Source organism: Mytilus edulis, chromosome 12, assembly GCF_963676685.1.
Source record: "Mytilus edulis chromosome 12, xbMytEdul2.2, whole genome shotgun sequence".
Lineage (NCBI taxonomy): Eukaryota > Metazoa > Mollusca > Bivalvia > Mytilida > Mytilidae > Mytilus > Mytilus edulis.
The window spans coordinates 29,082,636-29,110,340 of NC_092355.1; the positions used below are offsets into that span (position 1 = coordinate 29,082,636).

The following is a 27,705-nucleotide window of genomic DNA, read 5'->3' on the forward strand; positions in this document are numbered from 1 at the left end:
CATTTGATTCCGTTAAATATCCTCTGAGTTTAGAATTTTTGTGATTTTACTATTTGCTGATTGACTTACAATGTTCGTAAAGAATTGAAAATATGTTAATAACAGTTAATGGAAGTAACACGTTTAACAATTTTTGCTTACTCAGTGAATATTACGACAGAAAAACAACATATGTTACTAATCGATGTTATTAACTGCGCAGAACATTGAGTTTGTACGTGTATTTTACTTACTATTTAAGAAGCAACTATATTTCAAAAATCATCTTTCTATCTACGGCTCTGCTATTCCACATATTGGTAAGTTTTCAATTATTTTCTTACAAACGATATTCTTGTTGTTTTAATTTGTCCAATACAATTTATTATCGCTATTTTGTGCATTTTTCTTTTGATGTTTTTTGTGATAAATTTCATATCATGCTTCTTGCTTGAGATGGAAAAATTATCGTTAGAAACTAAGGAGGCCACGTTGCGTTGCTAACGAAATTGAGATGAAATTGACAACGTCGTCATAGGTAAAATAGCGATAAACAGATTATCATTGGTCATCTCAACTCGATTGCTTTTCTCACTTTCGCTGTACCAGCTCAAGCGAGGAAATCAATCTCGTTGAGATGCTCAACGATAATCTATAAATATGTAACATATAGTGAAACCTGGCTTAACCGAATCCTGTATAAACCGAAAACCTGTATAAACAAAGTTTGTTTTTAAAAACCGTCATACCAACTGTATGCGTTGAGAATCTACTTAAACCTAACATCGGCCAAAACCGAACAAAATCCTAAGTCCCAAAGAGGTTCGGTTTAAACAAGTTTCAATGTAACAGAGTATTTAATTAGATAACTTTCATCTCATCTAAACATCAAATGTGCAATTGGCACTCACACCATATCTTCCTATATCTAAGTAAAGTTTAATTGAAAGATAAAATATTACTTTACTTTAACAATTTACCAAAAGTTGCCTAGCCGTTAAATTTCAATGTAATGTTTTTACCTGACAATTTTTTATTTTTTTTTACCGTTGTAGTGGCTGGTTTTGAGATATTTATGTCTTTTTTTCGAATGCCACCCTTTTATACTCTCTCTAATATTTTAATACATGTACCCGTTAGGTAGATGCATTACTTTCTGAAATTTCAATGTGTTCTGCGGCTGTTTGAATATATAAAAAGAAAATGTAGTATGATTGCTAATAAGACAACTGTCCACAAGAGCCCAAATATATAAAAAAAAATAATGTGGTATGATTGCTAATGAGACAACTGTCCACAAGAGCCCAAAATGACACATTAATTAACAACTTTAGGTCACCGTAGGGCCTTCAACAACGATCAAGGCCATACCGCATAGTCAGCTATAAAAGGCACCGACATGAAAGAGTAAAACAGTTCAAACAAGAAAACTAACGACCTTATTTAAACAGTTGGGTGCAGACCAAGCATTTCATGTTACTGTTTGTAGCAAACGCGCGTTAACGTAGATTGTACTCGTATCCTTGATACACTGACCTAATATATCACATGATAAGGTACATCAAAATATCCATCTGTCCATTTTCGATCAACATATTGACGATTGCATTTAATGAAATGACACTTCTTTAATTAATTTATTGAATTTTTTTTTTTTTTTTAAATATGCCAGTTTAATTGTGAGTCGATATTTGTACATGTAAATTTTGAACAGAAAAATAGAAAATCCGCTGTTGAAAGTTTTTGGAACTGACTTTTTTTGCAATTAATAAATGTTTATATTTCTAATAAAAAGTATTTTTGATTGTTAAGGTTCAAAACACATATACGTAAAATATTAAGTCATTTCAACAACGTAAATAAATGTACATATGCATCCGACAATTATTTTATAATATACACAATTAGTTAACGCGAAAAGTAAACGCGCGTTTACTCTCAAGTGCATGTAAAAATACAATTAAAAAATCTGTAGTAAACGCCCGTTTACTTTTACGTGCATGTAAAATTAAACTAGTGAAATCTGAAGTAAATGGTCGTTTACTACTGACTAAACAGACACAGAGTAAACGCGCGTTTAATCGAGTAGACATTATAAATTCCCATTTTGACCGCGTTAACGTAAATGAAGTAAACGGGCGTTTACTAGTAAACGCTAAATTTAAAGTCAACTAACGAAATATGTGCACTCCGCGTTAACTTGCGTTTACTTTATGTAATGCTTGGTCTGCACCCAACTGTATATTAAAAAATGAACGAAAAACAAATATAACACATACACAAACGACAACCACTGATTTACAGGCTCCTGACTTGAGAATGCCACATACATATTTAAAATCCATAATATATGTTAATTCTTAAAGACACAATAGACTATTCTGATTCAAATCAAACAAAACAAAAAACTATATTGAAAGGCGGATAGGATTTTAAAAAATCCCTAAAATACTAATTTCAAAATTAAAAAGAGGTTGAAATGACAAACAGACATTAGAACACCGAACAGACTAAACATATAAACTTTGTTAGCAATGAAAAATCGTTTCAGTACAGCTCGTAACAAATATATATTCTGAATTAGTTAGTTCATTGTCAAGCTTTATTCGGATCATGGTACATTTCCGTTACAGAACAAGAAGTATTATATGTTAATTTTGCACAACACATACTTTTCTTGATATTTCATTATAAATAACAAGTAATTAAGTTTTATCTAATAATAAGTCATACCAAATTTGTAAATTTTCGGATGATTTCTTATCCTTAAACTTGACTGAAAACAAAATGGTGAATTTAAAACACGTTTTTCATAGATAAGACTGTAAATAGTTATCAAAGGTACCAGGATTATAATTCAGTACGCCATACGCGCGTTTGGTCTTCATAAGACTCGTAAGTGACGCTCATATCAAAATAGTAGTAAAGGCAAACAAGTACAAAGTTGAAGAGCATTCAGAGATCAAAATTCATAAACGTTGTGCCACATACGGCTAAGGTAATCTATTCCTAGGATAAAAAAAATATTTAGTTTTTCGAAAATTCAAAGTTTTGTAATACTTACATGTATAAGCAACAATGACATTCAAAATAGAAAATCACAGAAAACAAAACACGAATAATTCCACATTTTTTTTTTTATTGTTGACAGTCCGATTACTCATTTCGTTTTTAACACATGTAAAGTGAATTACAGTGATGTTGATAAGTAATGCTCGTTATCAAGATACTTTGAAAGCAAAACTTTAAACCTCTTTAATGTTTACAACCTGACAGTACTTTTATAAATCATATAAACCCTTCTATTGGTAAGTAGGGACTATGGTTTGAAAACTGTTACATGTTTTTGGAACTTGAAATAAGCGATCAAATTATAATATTTAATGCATACAGGCTCACTGTGCTTACTTCTGGGTTACATTTTTTTCTAAATAAATCCATATTTGTAGACAAAACTCTGGCGTCTGGCGTATATATATTAAAATTTCAATCCTGTATCGATAATTAGTTTATTTCAAAATAACATGGAATATAAATTGATACAGATGAGATCTCATTTCAGAATTATGATGAAGTGGTGTTGTTTGATTGTTTTCATTTTTTGCACAATTGGTGTGTCAAAGGGCGGCAGTAAGTATCCTATATGTTTAAAACACTGTAGTAAAGATTAAAGATTAAGCTGCTAGACGCTCTCATAATATAAAAAGGTACGGTCATATCAATGTGATCAAAAGTTCTTCTTTCGAGAGTCAAAAGATACAGGCATCGTTTGAACCTTTTTATGTTACAGATATTCAATCAAGTTAACACAGCTACCTACCGTTTGTTTTTATAGTAAATTAAGGGTAGATGCCTTCAGTTTACAACGATAATATCAGTACTTTTGTCGAGCTACGAAACTGTACAAAACTATTCAATGCTACTCTCTTAGTTAACATAAGAACAATAATAACAAAATCTGCATTTAAGAAGAACTAACTTTAAAACTTTTTAAGCAGATCTACGAGCATCTCGAGCAAACTTAGTAACTTAGCTACTCGCTTGAGATGGTAAATTATCGCTAGAAACTTAGGAGGAACGTGGCTTTGCTAACGAAATTGACATAACATTGACAACGTCATCATAGGTAAAATAGCGATAAACAGACTTTCTCGCTTTCGCCGTCCCGGTTAAAGCGAGAAAATCAATCTCGTTGAAATGATCAACGATAATCTATAAATATCAAAGGAAAACATTATATATTGTATCGGAGTACTCTACTATAATGCTCTTTCAGAAAAATGCCTCGCCTCCAATGGTAAATGTGGGGAAAAAAATGTGTCATGTAATGAGACGTTCGGACCTGAATGGACGTATAACGGAAAATGCTGCAGTGGACGACCATGTTGCAAATGTAAGTAGACAAATACATCAATTAATAGTTTTAGTCACTGTTGATCACATCGAAAAAAATGCTAATGAAATTTATAGACAAAGATAGTTATTTTTTTAGAGAAAAAAAAAACATAGAACAGCTTCTCATTCCCTTTACTGAAATAATTTGTGCTCAACATCGTTGATGATGTTCTTTTGTACAACTAACATAGACAGAAGATCTAAATGTGACATGTTTATACTTACAATACCACAACATAGACAGAACATCTAAATGTGACATGTTTATACTTACAATACCACAACATAGACAGAACATCTAAATGTGACATGTTTATACTTACAATACCACATTTGCAATTTTGCAGTCAAAGACAACGCAACTATACAAAGTATTTTAAGCTGCCATATTGTCCATGAAGAATTCTTTATGTTACAGTTTTCAGATTTTTTTTTCTGTTTTTAACTTCTGTTTTGACTTTTCGTCTGCATAATACACACTTGGGAAGCACATTTATGTGTTAACATGTGTTTATTTTGCAATTATTTTCATAATATTCAATAAAGGAATGTGTCAACTTACTTGCAATTAAAACAATTATCATAGTTAAAAAAAGAAACGTCTGACGTTAGAAGAAATGTTTTTAACATAGGTTTATTGATCAACGCGAGTTCTCTCTTATATCTTTTGATAATGTAAGTATAAATTTTATAAAAGCAATCAGTTTGCACCACCTATAGTTTCCTTTTATTTGATGTGAAAAAATGGTATGTAAAGTGTATTTTTGTCCACCTTTTTTTGTTTTCATTTTTCCTTTTAAACGGATGACGTATGACGGATACACTTCAAGGATTATAGTTCACATGCACAATATCTAATACAAGGTTTGCGATAAATGTCATTTATTCAGAATCCATAAAAACATAATACAGCTGAATGTTATGAACAATTATGTAATAAACCAAACATGAATAAATGACAATAATTTGTCATGGTAGGAAATAAATACTTTCACCCTCAACAAACAAAACAAAATATATAAGTAAACAAATATTGTACTATAAAAGATTGAAATCATCATCATATGACATTAGAAAAAAATAATTTGAAAAAAAACAACCTACAGATATAAATACGATAAAGAATTAAGGAAATAGGTGGTGGAATTAAACATCTTCGCTTTTCTTTAAAAAAAAATGGCGTCTGCTAGCATTCAGTGCAATTGCGAGAATGCTGGCTTATCTAAACACATGTGAAAACATAACATGCACCTTATCCTAATTGCTCAATTAGATATCAATAAACAATCATACCAGTAATTATTCTTGACCCTTATCGTGAGATGACCATACTGACATCAACTGTCTGTAATAAAAAAAAACTAACATAATCCAGAGACAACCCAATGCAAATTTACAATTTCGTTTTACTCTTGATAAAAATAATTAACTGAAAAATATGTTTTTATGTACCATTAAATGATTTTTGTTTATGTTTTATGATTTATCATAGGATACTGGATATCTCATCTGCTCATTGCTAAAATAAACAATTTGAAAGTAGGCACTCACTCCACCAGTATTACAGTAGATTATTCATAAAATACTAATGGAATGTATTGTGTAAAGGACACATGTATAAACGTCATTACCTTACCAAGTCAGGAATACGACAGTTGTAATCAATCGTTTGATATGTTTGAGCATTTGATTTGGCCATTTGAATTTCGCTTTAGAATTTTCCTCGCAGTTCCGTTTTTTTTTTTGTGATTTTTTTTTGTTAAGAAGACAAATTTTTTATAAACTTCTTTTAGTTTATCACATAGAACTTGCATTTTTCTGTATAATCTAATTATAAGCTTATGTAATTTGTCACTTAAATTTCAGTAAAAGTTTTAGATGTCATAATGTATTAATTGTTGTAATTCGCATGTAATGCAGTTAGATTTGTATCCGTATTGTAATGAGGTTTTATTTTTAATTCTTATATTGAATATCTTTTAAGAAAAAAGCTTAAAACATTGTTTCTAACTTTGCAATAAACGATTTTTTTTGTACACAAACATTAAAAACGGTTAAAATTATTGTTTGTGTTCTTTTTGGTTGAAAGCTGTTCATGTTTTTATTTTGTTAATATTTTGGCCTCCAGCTGACGAGACATTGTTTGTCGAAATGTGCATCTGGTGCATACGATTGGTACCGTTTATTTCTTTAATGAAGTTCTGTAAAATTTAAACATGATGATTCTTTTATAACGTTAGTGTAATTACGCCATCGCTTTATCTTTTTATGTTTTAATTGCTATTGTTGATAAAATTGCAATGATTTGTTTTAGTATTAAAAGCGCCGTGTGTTCCTGAAACTTGCCCAATCGGGTTCAAGCTATTATCAAACCAAACAAGTAGTGCTAATTGTTATTCCATGTCTAATGGTAAAACAGCGGCTTCCTGGGATACCGCTCGTGTGAGTATGTTAATGAATCCCCATTTGCAAGAACGTGTCTGTTACTTCGAAAGCAAACAAGAATCACACACCATCTACAATACATTACTTAATCTGTAAGCAAACTATAGTTTTAATATAAGATTACAATAACGGTATATGTTTGATGTTTTTATCAAGTGACATTTCAGAATTCGTAATCCCTGACTTTAGTAATTTCCTATAATTTCCTATAATTTTTAATCCCTGAATGAAGTAATGTCCTTTGATTTCCTATAATTCCTAACCCCTGACTTAAGTAATTTCTTATGACTTAAGTAATTTCTTATGACTTAAGTAATTTCTTATGACTTAAGTAATTTCTTATGACTTAAGTAATTTCTTCTGACTTAAGTAATTTCTTAAGATTTCCTATAATTCTTAGTCCCTGACTTATAAGAGTAATAAAGGACAATCTGGTTTAACATACGAAAAATGTTGACTTTCAAAAAGTTTTTCTACAGTGTTCATAAATATGTCATTGGCGTTGTATCTGTATTTGATATATACAGTACTTTGATGAAAGTCTGATTAATTTTGTTGCAGAAGATTTTATTTATATATGAATACCATGTGACGTTTAAAGTAGTGTTGAATGAAGCCGAAATATTTGGACAAAACTGTATCTAAATCAACAATGGTATTTTGATAATAGAACTAAAACAGTACAACAAAATAACTGAATGGTCTTTGGCGTAATTTTGACTCCTTATAGACCCTTTTTCATATTACCGACTTTTGACTCCGGAAATTAATATTTTCGACATGTTACCTTCTCTGTAGTAAAATATCCTGAAAACCGGTCAAGCAAGAGCAAAGAAAATAAGTAGCTTCAAAATGTCAACCTACAAGTTTAAGGGAAAGTTTACTGTTAAAGGCTTTCTTTACATGACTATATCTGCGAAGACTTTTACTCACGTCCGTGGTTACTTAATTTCGTGGTTTTGCTGGAGTTAGCATACATATATCTGGTCTATATGTCTATAAGTGTTTGGAATTACTATAAATTCATACTATAAACATCGATATTTTGATTTCCTTTCTAATTTCATACTGTATACACATCACACCTCTGGCACCTGTTCATGAAGATAACGAAGAATTATCGAGCACCCATTTTTAGTTTTATTCTTTATTGACCCCAGTGTGCAAATTTATTATTTATCCCTTATTATTGTTAATTTTGTATTTTCATACTATCATCAATCAAATTTATTCGTTCTGTGTTTGTTCATTTGTGTTACTACTCCTTTAATTTAGCAAAGCCTTTTCAATTGATATTTTATAGTGTGCCTGTCTATGTTGTGATGATACACTATTGGTTCAGATAAGAATAAAGGTGTGATACCATAAAAACGTGTAAATCAGCTGCAATTGTTGGCAGGAAGGAATCTGATGTTCAGTAGTTGTCTTGTGTTGATTCTGTTTATAAATGTTTCTCGTTTCTCGATTTTTTTTATAATTTGACCGTTGGTTTTCATGTTTAAATAGTTTTACACTAGAAAATGTTTGGGGCCCTTTAAACCCTTTAAAGATTGCTGTTAGGAGTAGGCCAATGCTCCGTGCTGAAGACCGCAGTTTGACCTGTAATGGTTAACTTTTATGAATTGTGACATGGATGGAGAGTTGTCTAATTGGCACACATACCTCATCTTATATCTATATACAAATTTATAGAAAATTAATTTTCATTCGTTGAAGATTTAATTTCGTGGTTTACCTGTACCCACGAAAATGAACGGATGTAAACATGATATGAATATCATCTTACTTAATTTTAGGCCATTTGTGCCCAGACAGATGGTGCCTACATGTGGAGACCGAACACTGAACAAGAAGCCAAAGCTGTCTTGATTGAACTTAATAGTCGTAAGTTGAGAATATATCATTATTTGTTTAAGATGAGGTTTTCCAGTAATCATGAATTATAAAAACAAAAAATGTGATAACAAATTCATAAAGTTCGTGTCAAACCATTTAATCCGTTATTACGTATTACAAAAATATGTGACAACGAATTTAATCGGTTTGGTAACTATTGTAAGACTACAATTGGATGATCTGCTTTTTATTTAACTACTAGGCAAAATTTTCCAAACTTGGTCTCAATCTTTTATATGGTGTCTTTTTCTTACAATTATGATTTTAACCTTCATTCGCCTATTTTGTCTGTTGGTTTTGTTAACACATCGTTGTCAACTTAATGAAATTTGATGCGACTGACATACCAATTAAAGGATACACTAGTTAAAAACAAGGTTAAATCCACCATTATTAATATACGAAAATCTGCCATTTGGAAGGATCCTTTTGTTTAAAATTTTTCCTCGGAGTTCATTTTTTTTTAAGTTTACTTTTCACAGGTTATTCAAGCTGTTGGATGCTCTTAGAAGCATGTGTCGCTCGTCTGTATTAAACATTTTGGAAATCATGTAAAATAAAGGTTATTGTCATGAACAAGTACTATTTCTGAGGTACGAATTCGATTTGAGGAAAATGTTTGTAAATCAGTCAATGAATCTCATTTTATATGTTTATGTACACAGCCATGTATCACTGACTCAGACGTACTTATATATATATATATATACAACTCGTCTAAACATCAACCCAACAATGTTAGATCTGTAAATTTGCTTTCGCAAATTTTTTGTTCTTCCCTCGACGGGATTCGAACCCATGCTACTGTATATATATATATATATATATATATATATATATTTACAGATCTAACATTGTTGGGTTGATGTTTAGACGAGTTATATATATACAACTCGTCTAAACATCAACCCAACAATGTTAGATCTGTAAATTTGCTTTCGCAAATTTTTGGTTCTTCCCTCGCCGGGATTCGAACCCATGCTACTAGGATATCGTGACACCAAATCGCCTGCACTGCAGCCGTCCCGCTAGACCACACGACCACCTGGGCTCTCAAAAAAAGAGCTTTCGGTGGGCATGTGTTACCTTTCCACGTCAGTTTTAATCTAGCGGCGTACTACAGTACATGATATATAAGGCATGAAGATGTTATTGTTACAGATCAGCTAAATTATCTATAGTAAAGGATCCTACAAATTAATGTAAGATACAGTCACAGAAAATAATTATATTCATAAGTACGTCTGAATTAGTGACAACCCTACAACAGATGTATTCATCGGATCGCCATCAATGATGGTGATACATGGCTGTGTATATAATGTATATACAACTCGTCTAAACATCAACCCAACAATGTTAGATCTGTAAATTTGCTTTCGCAAATTTTTGGTTCTTCCCTCGTCGGGATTCGAACCCATGCTACTGTGATATCGTGACACCAAATCGCCTGCACTGCAGCCGTCCCGCTAGACCACACGACCACCTGGGCTCTCAAAAAAAGAGCTTTCGGTGGGCATGTGTTACCTTTCCACGTCAGTTTTAATCTAGCGGCTTACTACAGTACATGATATATAAGGCATGAAGATGTTATTGTTACAGATCAGCTAAATTATCTATAGTAAAGGATCCTACAAATTAATGTAAGATACAGTCACAGAAAATAATTATATTCATAAGTACGTCTGAGTCAGTGACAACCCTACAACAGATGTATCCATCGGATCGCCATCAATGATGGTGATACATGGCTGTGTACATAATGTATATACAACTCGTCTAAACATCAACCCAACAATGTTAGATCTGTAAATTTGCTTTCGCAAATTTTTGGTTCTTCCCTCGCTGGGATTCGAACCCATGCTACTATATATATATATATGTTCCATATTTTTAAAACCAAATTCCATACCGCAAAACTTTTTTAAAATCTTTCACACAAAAGATTACGCATCATAATAGATACCAGACGTAGTATAAAATTGAGAACGGAAATGGTGAATGAGTCAAATAGACACCAACCCGACCATAGAACAGACAACAACAGAATGTCACCAATAGATCTTCATTGCAGCGAAAAATTCCCGAACCCGGAGGCGTCCTTCAGCTGGTCCCTAAACAAATATATATATACGATTTCAGTGATTATGAACGCCATACTAAGCTCCATATTATACACAAGAAACTAAGATAAACAATATACAAGACTTGCAAAGGCAAGAGGCTTCAGACTTGGGACAGGCGCAAAAATGCGGCGGGGTTAAACATGTTTATGAGATATCAACCCTATCCCTCTACCTCTGGCTAATGTAAAAAAGTAAGAAAAGTGAAAGCATAAAAGTTGACATGTTCACCATAAGCCGATACCGAAACCAAAACCGATTCCGATATCGAAACAAAAAATAGTAATGAGGTAAATGATAAAAATTTGTAATGTTTAATTCCTTTATATTGAGTGACATTTGAACCAATAGATGGAGCATTACTTCAATTCAATACTTTACATAATTCTAGCCAAAAAATAAAATTCAATTCAACAAGTATTCAATGCACTATTGCAAGATATATACAATTGAAATGTGGATACAAATTTATTAATTATGTAAAAGCTTTCGTCGAAAGGAATAACCTGTATAAAGACAAACATTTTTATGTCATTATGAATAAACAAAATTCTTAACATTCAAGTTGCTTCCTCGGTTCATTTATCCATCAACAGTACATAATTTTAATGAAGTATGTTTGATTCTCACGAGAGCGCTAAGAAAAATAAGTCAAAGGAATGAAGAAATGGTACTCTTAAGTTGGCAAAATAAACTTTTAACGATTATGATTTGTCAACATACATTTGAAAAAATGAGTTTTATTTAAGCAATACTTTTGTTCACAAAGCCATCCATGAAATTGGGTCAATTCTTCATTGAGCTTTAACATCAATGATAGCATGGCATTCATCTGAGGAATTGGAATCCTAAAAGGGTCATTGGCCAGAATTGGAAGAATCAGTTAGATATATTGATAGTACCTCCCATAGAATAAATCTCACAAACTAAATACCAATATATTTATTAATAGTATCGGAAGCACATGTCTGTGTTTGTTTACGTTAAACACGTGTTGATTAGCACATGGTTGCATACCTGGCTTGTTATTGTATGATTTGATTGGTTATTGTATGTCGCAATGCAGGTATTCTACCCGTTTGTACGAGGGTAGGATCGTGATTCTCGTGCAGAATCTCATTATAAATATAAGATATTTTTATAACCAGTTAATCGACGTTCTGCCTTTACCGAGTAGCATACCTTCCGTTTCGTTATACACATAATGACCGAAAACCACTCAGACGACGAGGACACATTGCTTTTGCAGGAGCCACCAGTACATTCAGGTGCCAAGTCTAGTTCTGTACCACAGATAAGTGATCAAACTTTTGAACTTTTTACTTCTTATTTTGATAGTAAGATTTCTTCTCTGAAGAACGAGTTAGTCTCCGGGAACGACTCCCTAGCTAAGAAGCTCAAGAAGGAGGTGTCCGTTAAGCTTAAGGGGGAAGGGAATCAGATTCAATATTCCTTCAACTCAGATATTGTTTCCGAATTGCAAAAACTTCAGAAGCGTACTTCCGCGGAAGATTCCGTTAGCACCAATTTGATATCGGGCCTTATTCTTAAAATCAACAGGAGGAATAAATTGATTCGAATTGCCGACAAGTCGCCAGCAGGCTGGTCCACAGTCAGAGAATACGAAAGTGATGACCTGGCATCAGACTCAGAAGATGAAAAAACGTTTACGGCAAGCAGAAAGCAGGGCCCTCAAGACCATCAAAGAAAAGAAAACCCGTGGAAAACCGTACTCAAAACCGTCCGCCACCGTTTCTAGACCTGCCAACTCTACTGATAATAGTAACAGTTACTATCAGCCTTACAACGCTACTCAGCAGCCCTTTCCGAGGTTCCGTCGCCGCGAAGCGACCCCATACGACACCTGTTACGAGTGTCATCAAACTGGCCACTTCAAGAGGAACTGCCCAAAAGCTGCAAACAAACCAACCTTTGGAAACTTGTCAAAGTGAAAAGATACAAGATGAGTATATTACTTTTGTTGACAATTTAATGCTATTTGGTCATATTAATGTTCTCTTTCAACATGTTAAATATTTTGATAATATAGATTTTTCAAAAATCGCTAAAGGAGTAAAATCAAGCTTATTTAAACATATAGAGTTTTGGAAACACATTGGGGCCAACAAATTTGTGTTGGACACCATTGAAAAGGGTTATATAATTCCATTTATGAAACAACCCCCTCCAATGAAATTTCGGAATAATAAATCTGCTTTAAAAAATAGTTTGTTTGTAAATGAAGCGGTAACTGAGCTAATTAGCAATGGTTGTATTCTAGAAGTACCATTTCAACCATTTGTCGTTAATCCTCTCAGTGTTGCTACACAAAAGACTGGTAAAAAGCGTTTGATTTTAGATTTAAGTGAATGGAATTTCTATGTTTTGAAAAACAAGGTAAAATTTGAAGATTGGAAAATTGCAATGGAATTCTTCCAAAAAGATCATTTTCTAATTAAGTTTGATTTAAAATCAGGATATTTTCATTTGGACATCTGTAAAGAACAACAAACATATTTAGGTTTTTCCTGGAATAACAAGTTTTACTGTTTTTCTGTATTAGCTTTTGGTTTAAGTAGCGCCCCCTATATATTCACTAAATGTTTGAGACCAATGGTAAAGTATTGGCGAGAAAATGGTGTTAATATTGTTCTTTATCTTGACGATGGATTAGGCATGGATGAAGGTTATAAAAATTGTAAAGATACTTCTGAATTTGTAAAGTCATCACTTAAACTGGCTGGATTTATTGTCAATGAAGAAAAATCAATTTTTGAACCAGTTCAGTGTTTAGAATGGTTAGGATTGATTTGGGATTCAAAAGATTTTACTTTAAAGGTGCCAGAGCGCAGAATTAAAGACACTTAAGATTCTCTTGATATTATACTAAAATCATTTTCAAATTTGAACGCACGTATGCTGGCTCAATTTGCCGGAAGAATTATATCTATGTCACCAGTTATGGGTAATGTCACAAATTTAATGACGAGGCATATATATTTCGCGATAGAAAACAGAAAAACGTGGGATTCAAAACTATATTTAGTATATGAAAAATGTGTATTAGCTGAATTGAAATTTTGGCAGGAAAACTTGTTGGATCTTAATGAGAAACGTTTATTGAATGATTCTTTACCGAGAATTATGATATATTCAGATGCAAGTAATGTAGCTTTAGGTGCATATACTGTTGAATCAAATGAAAAGATTTTTCATTGTATGTTGAATGAAAATGAGAAAAAATTGAGTTCCACTTGGCGTGTACTCAGGGCTATTCAGTTATCGTTGAATTCGTTTGAACCCGATCTGAAATGTAAAATAGTTAAATGGCATACAGACAACCAAAATTGTGTAAATATAATCAATAAAGGCAGTACAAAGTTGCATTTACAACATTTAGCTTATGATATTTTTAGAATATGTACAAGGTCGGGTATCACGTTGTGTCCTACTTGGATACCTCGGTGTGAAAATTTCAAAGCTGATTTCATATCTAAAATGGTTGATATTGATGACTGGCAAACCTCGTTTCAGTTTTTTACTTTCATGAATGAAATTTGGGGTCCTTACACAATCGATAGATTTGCTAATTTTCATAATACAAAACTGAAAAGGTTCAACTCCAAATTTTGGAATCCAGGAAGCACTGCTATTGACGCTTTCGCTCAAAATTGGACAATGGAAAATAATTGGATGGTTCCTCCGATAAGTTTAGTGGCTAAAAGCATTAAACACCTCATTCTCTGTAGAGCTGAGGGAACATTGATCGTTCCAAAATGGCCATCATCGGCATTTTGGTCTTTGATTTTTAATAGAAGATTGGAATTTCAACCTTACGTTATAGAAGTTCTTGATTTTTCATCAGGTCAAAATATATTTATTCAAGGACAGAATAAAAACTCCATTTTTGGTACCAAGCATTTTAAGTCTGATATACTGGCAATTAAGATGAAAGCGACTTAATGATGTTCGAGTTTATTTGTACATATTGTTAAATGTTTACAATATGTGAAATTTGCATTGTATTGCAAATTTGGTTCTGACACGGCTATGTATGTTGATATAGCAAGGTCTAGTGAATAGTACGATGTATATGAGATATTAAAAAAAGAAAAAAAAAAAAAAAGTTTTATAATATTATTATTTGTTTATTTTATTTATACGTTTTGCAGATGTTTTTAGTACTGGTCGTTGGTCTAAAGATAAAATACCACAGAATGAAGCTCTTAGCAATCTTGCAAAATGTCTTCCAGATTATTGTTTAAATTCTAGAGCTGACAATACTAGAAAGAAATACAGGTATGCATTTAATAGCTTTTGTAAATGGTGTAATTTATTTAATATAAAGCCTTTACCGGCATCAGATTATAATGTCTCATTATATTTGATTCACTTACGAAAAAAAAATTATAATTCTTCTGCAAAGATAGATGAAGCATATTATGCCATTCAATGGACACACAAATTAGCCGGATATGTAAATCCTTGTGATTCTTTTCTTTGTACTTCCGTAAAAGAAGGTACACAAAGGTCAATCGGTCATCACATTGTAAATAAGAAGGAACCAATAACTCCTCATATTCTTAATCAACTGGTTTTGAAATATGGCAATACAAATAGTACTTTAAACCATAGAAGAATAGCATGTATGTGTCTCGTTAGCTATGCCGGATTTTTAAGATTTTCAGAATTAGTTAATTTAAAAAGGTCAGATGTTTCATTTCATTCATTATATATGTCTTTATTTATCGAAAAAAGCAAAACGGACCAACAAAGAGCAGGAACTCATGTTTTTATTTCCAAAACATATTCGGTTACCTGTCCAGTCCAAATGTTAGAGACATACTTGAACCAAGCGAACATTAAACACGATTCTATAGAATTCATATTTAGATCAGTTGTATATCGTAAAAAGACTAACACGTACGTGCTAAGGGGTCATGCGCCTTTGTCTTATACAAGAGCCAGAGAAGTACTGTTAGAGGCTTTAGAATCTTTGGGATTAGACAAATCAAAATTTGGTTTGCATAGTTTAAGAGCAGGTGGAGCAACAGCTGCGGCGGCTGCTGGTATTCAAGATAGAATATTTAAGAAACACGGTAGATGGTCTTCAGATACAGCAAAAGACGGATATGTGCGTGAAAACATTTCTGAAAAACTACTCGTTACTAAGAATCTTGGCTTGTAATTTTCATACCCGTTTTTTCTTATCTACTTTGTCATTTCGAAAGTGTGCTACTCACAAGGAGAGCTCATTCCTATTGTATACATGTGTTGAGTTTTATTGACTAAATAATTTATGTTCGGTTAAGCTTGGCGAATTAGAACATAAATATATTTATTAATAGTATCGGAAGCACATGTCTGTGTTTGTTTACGTTAAACACGTGTTGATGAGCACATGGTTGCATACCTGGCTTGTTATTGTATGATTTGATTGGTTATTGTATGTCGCAATGCAGGTATTCTACCCGTTTGTACGAGGGTAGGATCGTGATTCTCGTGCAGAATCTCATTATAAATATAAGATATTTTTATAACCAGTTATTCGACGTTCTGCCTTTACCGAGTAGCATACCTTCCGTTTCGTTATACATATCCCCCACCCACCCCACCCATTTTGATAGATTTGAGTTAGACAGTTTAATGATGTGACAAGATAATTTGTAATAATAATAATTATATTTATTGTGTTTTGTAGATTGTTGTTGATTTTGATTTTTAGTGGGATGGAGTCCCGATACGGTGTTTTGTGTATTGCGAAAATTGTGTGATTTGCTTGGATGAGCAATTTGATGCAGATGGACGTTTAATTATTGACTATTGAAATATGAATATATATGAAATGATTTTGATATTTGAAAAAAAAAAAAAAAAATAATAAAGTATAAGTGTGCTACTCACAAGGAGAGCTCATTCCTATTGTATACATGTGTTGAGTTTTATTGACTAAATAATTTATGTTCGGTTAAGCTTGGCGAATTAGAACATAAGGCATTTTTTATAGTTGACATGTTCATTGATTCACTGTATTCATATGTAAGTCATAATAGACACAGTTAAGAAAATAATATACATCTGTAGATTAATTCTTGTTTGCTAAGTATTAACAATATATTGATAGGTGCGATCGGTCCACACGATATATTACTGTTTTCTCGTGAATGTTATTTAATTGTCGATACCCTATACCTATCTGAACATCCTATTGCAACACCATATACTGTAAGGCAGCCCCAATAAAATATGCAATAATCCGCTTTCACATCTGGCGTACTAAATTATAATCCTGGTACCTTTGATAAATATTTACACCACTGGGTCGATGCCATCGTTGTTGGACGTTTCGTCCCCGAGGGTATCACCAACCCAGTAGTCAACACTTCAGTGTTGACATTTATATCAATAATGTGGTCATTTTTATAAATTTCAACAAAATTGATTGATATTGTTTCTAGTCAGGAATATGAATGTTTTCCATTAGTTTCACTGATTACTTATTTAGTTTATCAAGTTTTAAGATATTCGCTTCTCTTGTTTTTGAAATTATGCCAGATTTTCGGAACTCCCTGGTTTTATCCATGAAGTGCCATTAATAAAATTTCCCCACTTACCACTACTTTTCTTTTCATAGTTGCATTACATGTAGTTTAAAGCCAGTATTTTTAAATCCAAGAAAATCCTTGTTATTTATTTCTTATTTTTTTTCAAAGAAAAATGAGACCAATGTAAATGAATGAAAAGACCACAAAGAATCATTTTCCGCCATAATTTTGATAGCCTGTATCTAGAAAACAAGCACATGGACCCTTCTTGGTTTTTTTTCTCTACATTTGAGTTTTTACATTCATATTCTATTAATTAAAATCAAACTTTTAAAAAGCTTATTATTTTGAGACAGAGAGGCGGACTTTTATAAAATTTTTATCAAAGTCGTTATTTATGTTCATACCTAAGTTTAATTCTACTGATTGTCAATGAAGCTCATTAACATTTAATTCTTTTTACAGCAGGCAATGTTTTGGATGTGTGGACCGGAGCAAATGATATAGATTATGATGGGAACTATTTATTTGCCGGAGACAATAGTCCATTTTCATTAAATAATCTCCCATTTGGTGAAGGTAAATTTTATGATAATTAGCAAAAGCATATACACCATACGTCGATGAGACAGCAAATAAACAACACAAAAAAGAAGCGTCATCTACAGGACAGTATATGGTATCAAACAATATATGTGTATAAAAACAAATAGACTAATACATGTAATAATGATCAAAACTTTTAAATTCAGTCCACAGCAAGATAAAAGAATAAAAACATAAAAATTATTTTTGGATTGTGACCTTCCGAAAAAGACTGAACTTCGGATGTGTACAATTTAAAACCCGACATGTGCCTCCTGTTGGGCAGCATCTTCTTACCATTCCAGAGCACCTAATATCACCGCTTGTTTTTATATGTTGTGTTTCATTTACTGTTCCTTTCTTTTAGTCAAACTCAAACTCAAGCCAAGTCACAATTTGCAAAAAAAATTAAACCATTATAGGTCAAAGTGCTGTCTCAGCACGGAGCTTTCGATTACTCCGAACAACATGCAATCCAGTTTGTGTTCGACTAACAGGTTTAAAACGATCTTTTTCTTTATTTTTTTTTTTAATGTATTTTCTAATACAATCAAAAACAATCAGAATAGAAATAGTTCCTATTGTGTTATTTAATACGAAATACGAAATAAATATTCGGTTATTTATTTCAGCCTCTACTGTTGACCCACATTCGTCCTGTGCTGTGAAATTACATACCGTCGGCGGTGCTTCCTGGTATTGGGAAATTGTACCCTGTAGCTCTACCGCTGGATACTACATATGCGAGTACAAACTGGTAAATTAACCCTTGGTTTAGCTTTTAATTTGAAAAATTAATGTTCCATTTAAGTATTTATATATAACTTCAACAACATCATGAAAAAAATATAATACATGTCACAGACAGGTTACAATTCGATACTACTATATAATGATTTATTTGTCAATAAAGTATTGATACTTGTACTGGCAAGACCAGCAAGTTTAAGCAGGATGACTATAATTTCACTACCAATCCCATGGTGAAAATCTGCAAATACAAATATAAATCATTTTACAATGTGTTCAATGATCATTTAAGTCCATTAAAAATACGGATAAACAGTTCAAAGATATATAAAGCTGTTAATGTTCTTTATAATTATAATACATAGATGAATATTCTTGCACACGTCGGGTTCTGTCTAAATTAAATTGTGTAATCGCAAATACGAACAGTTTGAACGGTTAAATGATCAAAGTTTCTTTACAACATAGGAAAATATATTAAAACAGTTCATCGTTAATGTAAAGACATACTTTGCATGTTTTTAAAGTAACTCACGCTGTGGTTTGCCACGAATTGTTCTTTTGGACAACGTGTCCTCTGAATGTTCCATGCAGTTGTGCACACGGCCTTCTGAGCTGTTTGTTTTCGTCACTCAGAAGAGAGGGGAAAGTAACATAGGTTCCTACACTGTCCTGTATAAAAATCCTAAAACTTGCAGTGATGTACGTAATGAAACATAAACATTGATCACATTAAGAACAAATGATTAATGAGTTAGAGGACACTCCGCGTCTGTGGTCTATCTGACATCACTATTCAATCATTAAAACAAAAAGAATTAATATATAACGACAGTCCAAAGTTCCACTTATATGAACTAAGAAGTAATACAACAAGACCTAGGTATTTGACCACTTCTATCCTAGACAAGGCGGTCTTTCCGACGAGATCGTGCCAATTTAAAATCTAGTTCCATGGCTGTAGTTCTGATGAAAGAATCTCCTTTCGACATCGATATGCAATCCAACGAGGACATCTCGCAAAACGGGCACTTTCTGTTACGGTTACGGCATACAGTAGACCAGTCGATGCCATGTTCCTTTTCTCTGTGACTTAAATCAGAATTGTCCATTCTATTTTGTTTTTGTCCTTGCATATCCAAAGGCGAATTGAAGCTGTACTTGGGATATGAATGTTTTCGGATGTATACACTTTTTTTTGTCGGTGTTCACTTGTTGTGGTGTTGCTTCTGAAATGAACATGTTGATTTCTGAAAATCTGGCGATCGAAGTCGCTGATTTCGTTTTCGGTTGCCCATGTAAACGGGGATAATGTTCAAACGAATCAGTTGTAACACTCAGGTAATGTCTTTGTATGTGGTTTCACAACACTGCAAGTTGGATTTGTTTCCTTTGTAGTAAGTTCAGGGAGAACATGTTGCTTATCGGAGCGTATTTCACCAACGATAATCAAACCCATGTTTAACTTTTGCATAAATGTTACCCGTGGTGGTCCTAGCATTGAACAAGGACGTGATGTGCCTCTATTAAGTTTCTTCCAATGAACAGTTAGGATTTTACATTTTCCATCAATCGATAGACTATTTTTTTGCTGTTCTTGCAAGTGTTGATATTGCAGTATATCTTCAGGTGTAGCAATTTCGTTCTGATCGTTCAGGCAGATTGAATCTAGTATTGAGGAATTCAGGAGCGGGGAGAGAACGGTTGCTTTGGTCGTCAATAATTGCATACATGCGAATTACTTTGTCCTGATTATTTTCGTGAAAGATACTCACAATTATCTTGGCACAAGATTTACTACTGTTGCCATCTTTGCAGATATATTTGCAAGTTGAACTAACAGAGGTTAGCTTGGTTTCAGCTAACTCAAGTTGCTCCCAGACGTAGGGTGTATCAATAAGCTCCCCTCCGTCGACTGATGGAGGCGTTGAAGGCGGTGCACCTGTAGGCCACTCCATTTGTGTGTAATGCAGTGATGTGTTCTAACTTCCGAATTCATTGCAACTGATAATTGCGTTGCAATTACGATTTCTGTGCATAGTCAAATCACAACATTTGTAACATATATTGTATTACCTCAACAGTTTCTTATGTTCCTCGATTGATTTGGCACGGAACGCTCGGTGTTCGTTTGATGTATGCTTTGTATTATGTAAAATGCAACGACTTTGTTGTTCACTGATGTCTCCAGGTTGCTGATCAATTGCTGGCTTATGCACATAGAGGTTAGAATATGTGTGAGGTGTGAACTTTGGCGCAGCGTCTTTTGTACTTGGTGTGACTCTTGACCCAAAAATGAACCCATGATCGTTCTTAATTTTGTTAATTTTCCTGATGAACACAGAGAATTCTGTGAAAAGTGAAAAGGCAACTTCATATAAGCCTTGTATCTTGAAGCACTTGTTATCCTCTTTTCTCGGAGTCCGTATGGTAATTTTTCCACAATAGGATTTATCATGACGAAGAGTCGAAATAAGCACGCAAACATCCTAGCATTGGACTTTCCTTGTGATATTCTATTTCTGATAGAATATCAGACAAGTTATATAGACGTGCGCTATCTCTGTTCATCAACGTAGGAAAATAAGCAAGTTTGCTTGTAAGAGAAGCCTCCAACATTTCTGGAGCACCATATCGCTCATCTAGTCTCTGCCATAACCTTTGTAGGCTTCCTGTTGAGTTGTTGACGTTTGATGCCCTAATTGTCATGGCAGGTTTGGCAGACTCTGACCTCAGCCACTTAATCCGTAGGTTTTGTTCCGAGTTCGAAACTTGTAATTTGTCTATGACGTTTTTAAAGCTTACTTTCCATGTACGGAAGGATTCTGTACGGTCGTTAAAGTTTGTTTACCGGGAACACAACAAGTCCTTACTCAGTAGAAATATCCGACGTTGGATTGACTATTGCTGGTGAACTCTTCTATTACGCCTTGTTATTGGTGTACAGCAGGGAACTCAACTGAAAGGCTTAGTTGTTGTATGCCGGTAACTTTTCCCAAATCTGGGATTATTATAACTTCCGGTGACTTAGTATCAGAAGGCAAGACAGCAGATGTCTGTGACGGCAAGTTCAGTGCCACAGATGGCACGAACGCTGGTGCTTCATGATTCACCTCAACCTTAACAGGAATTCATTTTATCTTTTGAGGTCATGTTACTTCCTGTACAGCACGTGGTACATAATTTTTATTGACGAAATCTTGAACACGCTGGAGTAGGTCCTCTGTTTCGTCAGAAAGATTGCTAAATGCTTAGCTGCCATCGTATTTCAGGATACGAGCCGCGTCTTCTGCGGCTTCAGCCTCACTCTGTGCTTTGAGGAAGTTCAAATTGGCCTTTAGTTCAACCTTTTTCCGACTTACTCGTGCTGCCTCTTGTTCTAGTTGAGCTTTTCTGCGTATGGCCTCTCGTTCTAGTTGAGCTTTCCTTTGTGCTGCCTCCTGTTCCATTTGAGTTTACAGGAACGCAGACTCTTGTTGCATTTGAACTTTTCTTTGTGCAGCCTCTTCTTTCATTTGAACTGCTTTACGTATGGCTACTTGTTCCGTTTGAACTTTTTTACGTAAAGCTTCTTGTTCTGCTTGAATGGCTTGTTGCTCCATTTCGGCTTTTATTTCAGTTTGTCTGAACAAAGCCTGTTCCTATTATAATGCCCCCTGTTTAATGATCAATGCATGATTTTCAGTAAAGGCTTTTTTTGACTTAGCAGTTTCTGCATTGGTACGCTTCCTCAGTGCAAGGCTTGACATATCGGAGGCATTTGAACTTCCGCTATGAGAAGTTTTGCTTAACCATAGATGTTCTTGTTTTGGTAAATTTAGCCTTTGTTAGTGCGAGGCGATGCTCGCGTAGGGTTTCCATAGCCAGGTCTATTCTAGACAGTCAAATTTCTTGGGATTGATTACATATGTGTCTATGTTCTTAAGACGTTCTGGTCGTCTTTAAAAAGTTCAGGTAATCATATGTGCGCTTGCGGTAATGAGTACAGGCTTGTAATATTTTGTCCTCTGCCGTAAGCATTTGTTGGAGCTCGTTAATAGGAGTGGTCATTTCTAATTACTGCAATTCTAAATCTGACCGAAGGACCTCTAGTTCCTCACAGAACTTGTCATGTTTTTCTGTGAATGCTTCATGTCCTTTTTCAGTGAGATCAAGCATTCGCTTGGACTCGGGATTATCATCTAACTGTGTTGTATTAGATGCATTTTCTAATAGTTCTTTAGAAACATCTCCCTATGGGAGTTGAACCTCGTCTTGCTGTTCCACGTGAATGGGATCCATTATGACTCAACGTTGTTGGGTTACTGCCTAGTACACACAAGTTATGTAGTCCACTGCCAGTGTATAGGTATGAATGTTGCTACGTCGTTGTTCCTTTTCTGGATATATAAAGATAGGTGGTCGTCAATTTACTAGCAGGATACGTTGTCGTTGAAACTACGTTATGGGTCGGCTGACTGTCGTGGAGTGGCGTACAATATCCAAGAAAAACAACAGGCAAGTTGTAGCTTTTTCACTGTACTGGCCGGACCAGCGAGTTTAACCAAGATGACTGGGTTTATGTAAAGATAAAACAGCCAGGAGCTGACATTTATTTAACTACCAAACCTAATGGTCAAACTCTGAAAATACAAATATAAATACAATTTAACAATGTGTTCAATGATAATTAATTAAAGTCCATTAAAACATGTAAAAATACGGAACAACAGTTTTCAGATATGTAAAGCTGTTAATGTTCTATATAATAATAAATAGATGAATATTCTTGCACACGTCGGTTTCTGTCTGAGTTAAATTGTGTAACAGCAAATACGAACAGTTTGAACGCTTAAATGTTCATAGTTTCTTTATAACATATAGTAAAATATATTAAAACAGTCATCTCTGATGTAAAGACAGCATTGTAATGTTTTAAAGATAACTCACGCTGTAGTTAATAAGGAATTATTCCTTTGGACAACGTGTCCGCTGAATTTGCCTTGCAGTTGTGCACACGTCCTACAGGGCCGTAACTAGCATATTTTAATAGTGAGGCAAAATATATTGCCGAGCGGAGGAGCGGAGCGAGGCAAAAAAATTTGGCGAGGGGTCTGTGGGCCGATCAAGTCCCAAGAAGTTCTGATAACTTGATCAGAGCTTGATTGATATTTTTTTATAGATGATTTGATACTGGGAAATTGGTGGTCTTACTTTAATTCAAATCATGTCAGCTATCTAGACAATTGTATCTTCAAGCCAGTTTTGTATTCTTTGATATCAAGTTCAATTCTCCATGCAGAAACGGACATTTTTTTCTGTGTCCAGTATCATCGTATATTCTTTCTCGCATGTCTGGACATCGGTGGACAGGCAGCATTGCAAAACCACACGTTTACAAATGAAAATCATCACTCAGACTATAGTCATACAGAAGGGGAAAAAATGAACAAAAGATAAACCCGAGACAAAAAAGTACAAACAATAGACTTTCAACTCTAAAAACTAAAAGTAAAATAGAAACATTGATCACAAAAAACCTGCAGGGGCGACATGATGTCATAAGAGAGTGAAGAGAACTTGCTTCTTGCAAGACACTTTCCGTGAAAACAATTTGATATGAAGATAATATTTTGTTTCATTTTTATTTAATTTCAAACATGAGGCATTTGCCTCATTTGCCTCAATGTAGTTATGGCCCCGACCTGCCGAGCAGTTTTCGTCACTCAGAAAAGAGGGGAAAGTAACACGGGTTCCAACACTATCCTGTATAAAAACTCCAAAAACTGGAGCACATACAGTGATTTACGCAATGACAAATAAACAATATAAAATATTGACAACATGAACATGATGAAGTACAAATGATGCAAGTGGTAATTGCCGAAACCCCTGGTTAAGATGAACCTATTTAAGCCGTTCGGCCACCACGATACGCAATAGAAGTAAATATAATAAACATTTTGGTAACATTGTTTAGAAAATTAACAATTTGATAAATATCACTCTTTTTATTATATATTTACTGACATATCGTGACTATTTAAACTAACAGTTGACTATCAGTTTTCCCGTTTTCTCTGAGAAAATATTGAAGCAATAAGGCTGTTCAATTTAAGTTTTGACATTCTTATGATTATAAATTTACTGACATATCGTCAAGTTTGATTATCTTAAACTAACAATTGACCATCAGTTTTCCCGTTATCTTTGACAAAATTTTGAAGCAAAAGGCTGTTCAATTTAACTTTTTACTTTGCAAAAATGTACTGATGGGAGTTTATCGCTGCATTGAAGATTGCTTATTGTCATCTCTGGTATTTTAAGGAAGATACGTGGTATACTGCCATCTTGGATTGTACGATCATAGTACAAAATCGGTCTAGTTATTTGGCCAAATCTGCAAATTTGGAGATAGATTTGCAATTTAATGGTTAAGAAGGTTTCTTTATATCAAGAACACTTGTTAATTTATTGTATTATTTAAAATATTTTAAAAATATCTATTTTTTTGGTTTTGAAAATCATTTTTTTCAAATGAGCCATATAAGGGGAGATAACTATGCAAACATGTATTGATGGGAATTTAACGCTGCATTGAAGATTGCTTATTGTGATCTCTGGTATTTTAAATTGATAATATTGGATACAATCAAATATATTATACTCGATTCCATTTATTATCTCATATGGAAGCAAAAGGTGCTTCTCTACTTGCAATCTTTTGTTATGGTATGTTTCTTTTTTTTAGAAAATTTCAAATCAAAATATATATGTGGGTGAATTGACGTGAACCAATAAAATTTCTTGATAGTGAAAGGCGAACAAATTGAACTCATTTTCATTTGTTCACTGAACCAGCAAACAAGAGAACCAGATACTTTTAGTTATGTTCCTTATAATCAAACCCATGCTTAAAACTAAATGGGAGTCTACTGATTCATCTCTGTCTGTTCGTCCGACCATCCATCCATCCGTCAGTCCGTCCGTCCAATATATATCTTTCTCAGGAACTACAATACTAGGATTTCTACAATTTGGTTTCATGGTTTATATAAGTCAGTTATATCGTGTGATTGGTTTTAAGATTCATCCCTCAACAACTTCCTGTTTACCAATAAACTCATAATAGATATCAGGATTAAAATTTTATATTTACGCCAGACGACGAGCACTTGTAACACTTTACTCATGGTAGACAAATTGAAAATTGTAATCACGCTATTCTTAGGAATTGCAATACAATGATTTCTGGTATTTGGTTTCAGGGTTATTATAAGTCAGTTATACTGTGGTGTGCGTTTCATCACTTAACAACTTCCTGTTTGACGTATGTTTGTTGCAGGCGGGGGTGAGCAATAGCGCACATAATCACTTGTTGACAAACATTTTCTAACCTGTACAAATATATATCATGTGATCTCCATTTTAATCAGATAGTAGTTATTTGTATGTGTCTGTTTATTTATAGTATTGTGTTTTTCAGAGAGTTTGTCCATAGAGAGGATGCATGCCATTGCAGTACTTGATGAAATAAAATCATTCAAGCAGATTTTTCTTTTCTTTGAAAAATGAAATAGAAAGGATATATCAATGCAAAATGAACAAAACAAAAAGAATCAATTATGAGAGTATCAGCTTCTTTTCCACCATGGCATTGGTTGGTATGATCATGCCATGCGATGCAGTTATGAGTGTTTTAATAGTACGTCGAAATCGTTTTGATATCAATAAGCTTGACTTAAATTAGTGTGGCACGTTTAATTTTCATTACATTTGGCAACAACTTTAATTTGACACTTTGTCAGAAATAAGAATAAAAATCCGAAAAGCTTGATATTTATCAATGGTACCAAACCTATGATTTTATACGATAGACGCGCGTTTCGTCTACATCAGACTCATCAGTGACGTTTAGATTAAAAAAGTTTTAAAGCCAAACAAGTACTAAGTTGAAGAGCATTGAGGACTCAAATTTCCAAATTGTTATGCCAAATACCGCAGAGGTTATCTATGTCATGTATGCCTAGGCTGAAACAAATCCTTAGTATTTTGAAAAGGTCAAACTCTTGTTAATATGAAATTATAAAAATGACCAAATAAGTGATATTATCGTCAACACTGAAGTGCTACCTACTGAGCTGATGATACCCCCGGGGACGAAATATCAACCAGCGAACCACACACTTTCTGGAGAAAAAAAATCATTTGATATGTAGCAGCTTGACAAACCCTAGTTTTGATCATCGAGAAGCTTAATATATCTTTATCAATTAAACGTTCAGCTGATTTTACATAGTTATCTACCCTTAGTGTTACAAATATGTACCACCTTAATCGAGGAGAAAATTAAAGAATTGTGACCGCGACGATAGCATATATTCGTAATCAATGTTTACACTAATATTCTAAAAGGAGAAATTAAGCCATGATTGCAATTGCAATGCTTTCAATTGCAATCATTACAAAAATAAACTAAAACAAACCACTTGGTTCATAAAGCTTCTTTATAGGCAAAACACTTATGGAAAATGAAAATAGAAACTTATAAGACAAATAGTTCATACATGCGAGCTGTTGGAATAGTTCAACAAACAAAAGAACAGACAGCTAGAATTGTGTCTTTTATCAAATAGGTATGGTATTTACATTGTGTTAAGTGGTTGTCGATTGTTGATGTGGTTTATAAGTGCTTTCTCGTTCTCGACTTTATATGGATTAAACTGTTGGTTTTCTCGTTTATATAGTTATACATTTGTCATTTTTTGGGCCTTTTATACATTGTTATACTTTGCTGTTAGGTTTAATTCGTGGCTGGGAAGACCGAAATTTTACCTTTAATGGCTTATTTTTAAAACTTGTGACTTGCAATTATGATGTAAAGTTAGCAGCCGGTTCGTTATTCGATATTCGATATTTGATATATCTAACCTGCTGCTAGCAGTCGGTTCGATGTTCAAAATTAAGTTTAAAATCATGAAAAAAATAAATACTTGATAACATTAAAA

At 33.6% G+C, this 27,705-nt stretch overlaps 2 protein-coding genes and 1 pseudogene across 2 annotated transcripts; all 3 read left to right on the forward strand.

Annotated features, from left to right (window-relative positions):
* Window positions 1-200: 200 nt before the first annotated feature.
* On the forward strand, window positions 201-26,247 carry LOC139499468 (uncharacterized). Its single transcript, XM_071288148.1, has 8 exons — window positions 201-299; window positions 3,542-3,609; window positions 4,256-4,372; window positions 6,689-6,816; window positions 8,616-8,703; window positions 17,849-17,962; window positions 18,601-18,725; window positions 26,184-26,247. The coding sequence occupies exons 2-8, from the start codon at window positions 3,546-3,548 to the stop codon at window positions 26,196-26,198; spliced, it is 651 nt and encodes a 216-aa protein (XP_071144249.1). The 5' UTR covers window positions 201-299; window positions 3,542-3,545; the 3' UTR covers window positions 26,199-26,247.
* On the forward strand, window positions 11,936-15,132 carry LOC139498205 (uncharacterized; annotated as a pseudogene).
* LOC139498206 (uncharacterized) lies at window positions 15,173-16,150 on the forward strand. The gene has a single exon (XM_071286560.1). The coding sequence runs from the start codon at window positions 15,487-15,489 to the stop codon at window positions 16,024-16,026; it is 540 nt and encodes a 179-aa protein (XP_071142661.1). The 5' UTR covers window positions 15,173-15,486; the 3' UTR covers window positions 16,027-16,150.
* Window positions 26,248-27,705: the final 1,458 nt, after the last annotated feature.

Coding starts and splice junctions, on each gene's coding strand:
- LOC139499468 (XM_071288148.1), top strand. CDS start 3,546: ATGATGAAGTGGTGTTGTTTGATTGTTTTCATTTTTTGCACAATTGGT. Junction 4,373..6,688: donor TGGACGACCATGTTGCAAAT/GTAAGTAGACAA, acceptor GATTTGTTTTAG/TATTAAAAGCGCCGTGTGTT. Junction 6,817..8,615: donor CTTCCTGGGATACCGCTCGT/GTGAGTATGTTA, acceptor ACTTAATTTTAG/GCCATTTGTGCCCAGACAGA.
- LOC139498206 (XM_071286560.1), top strand. CDS start 15,487: ATGTGTCTCGTTAGCTATGCCGGATTTTTAAGATTTTCAGAATTAGTT.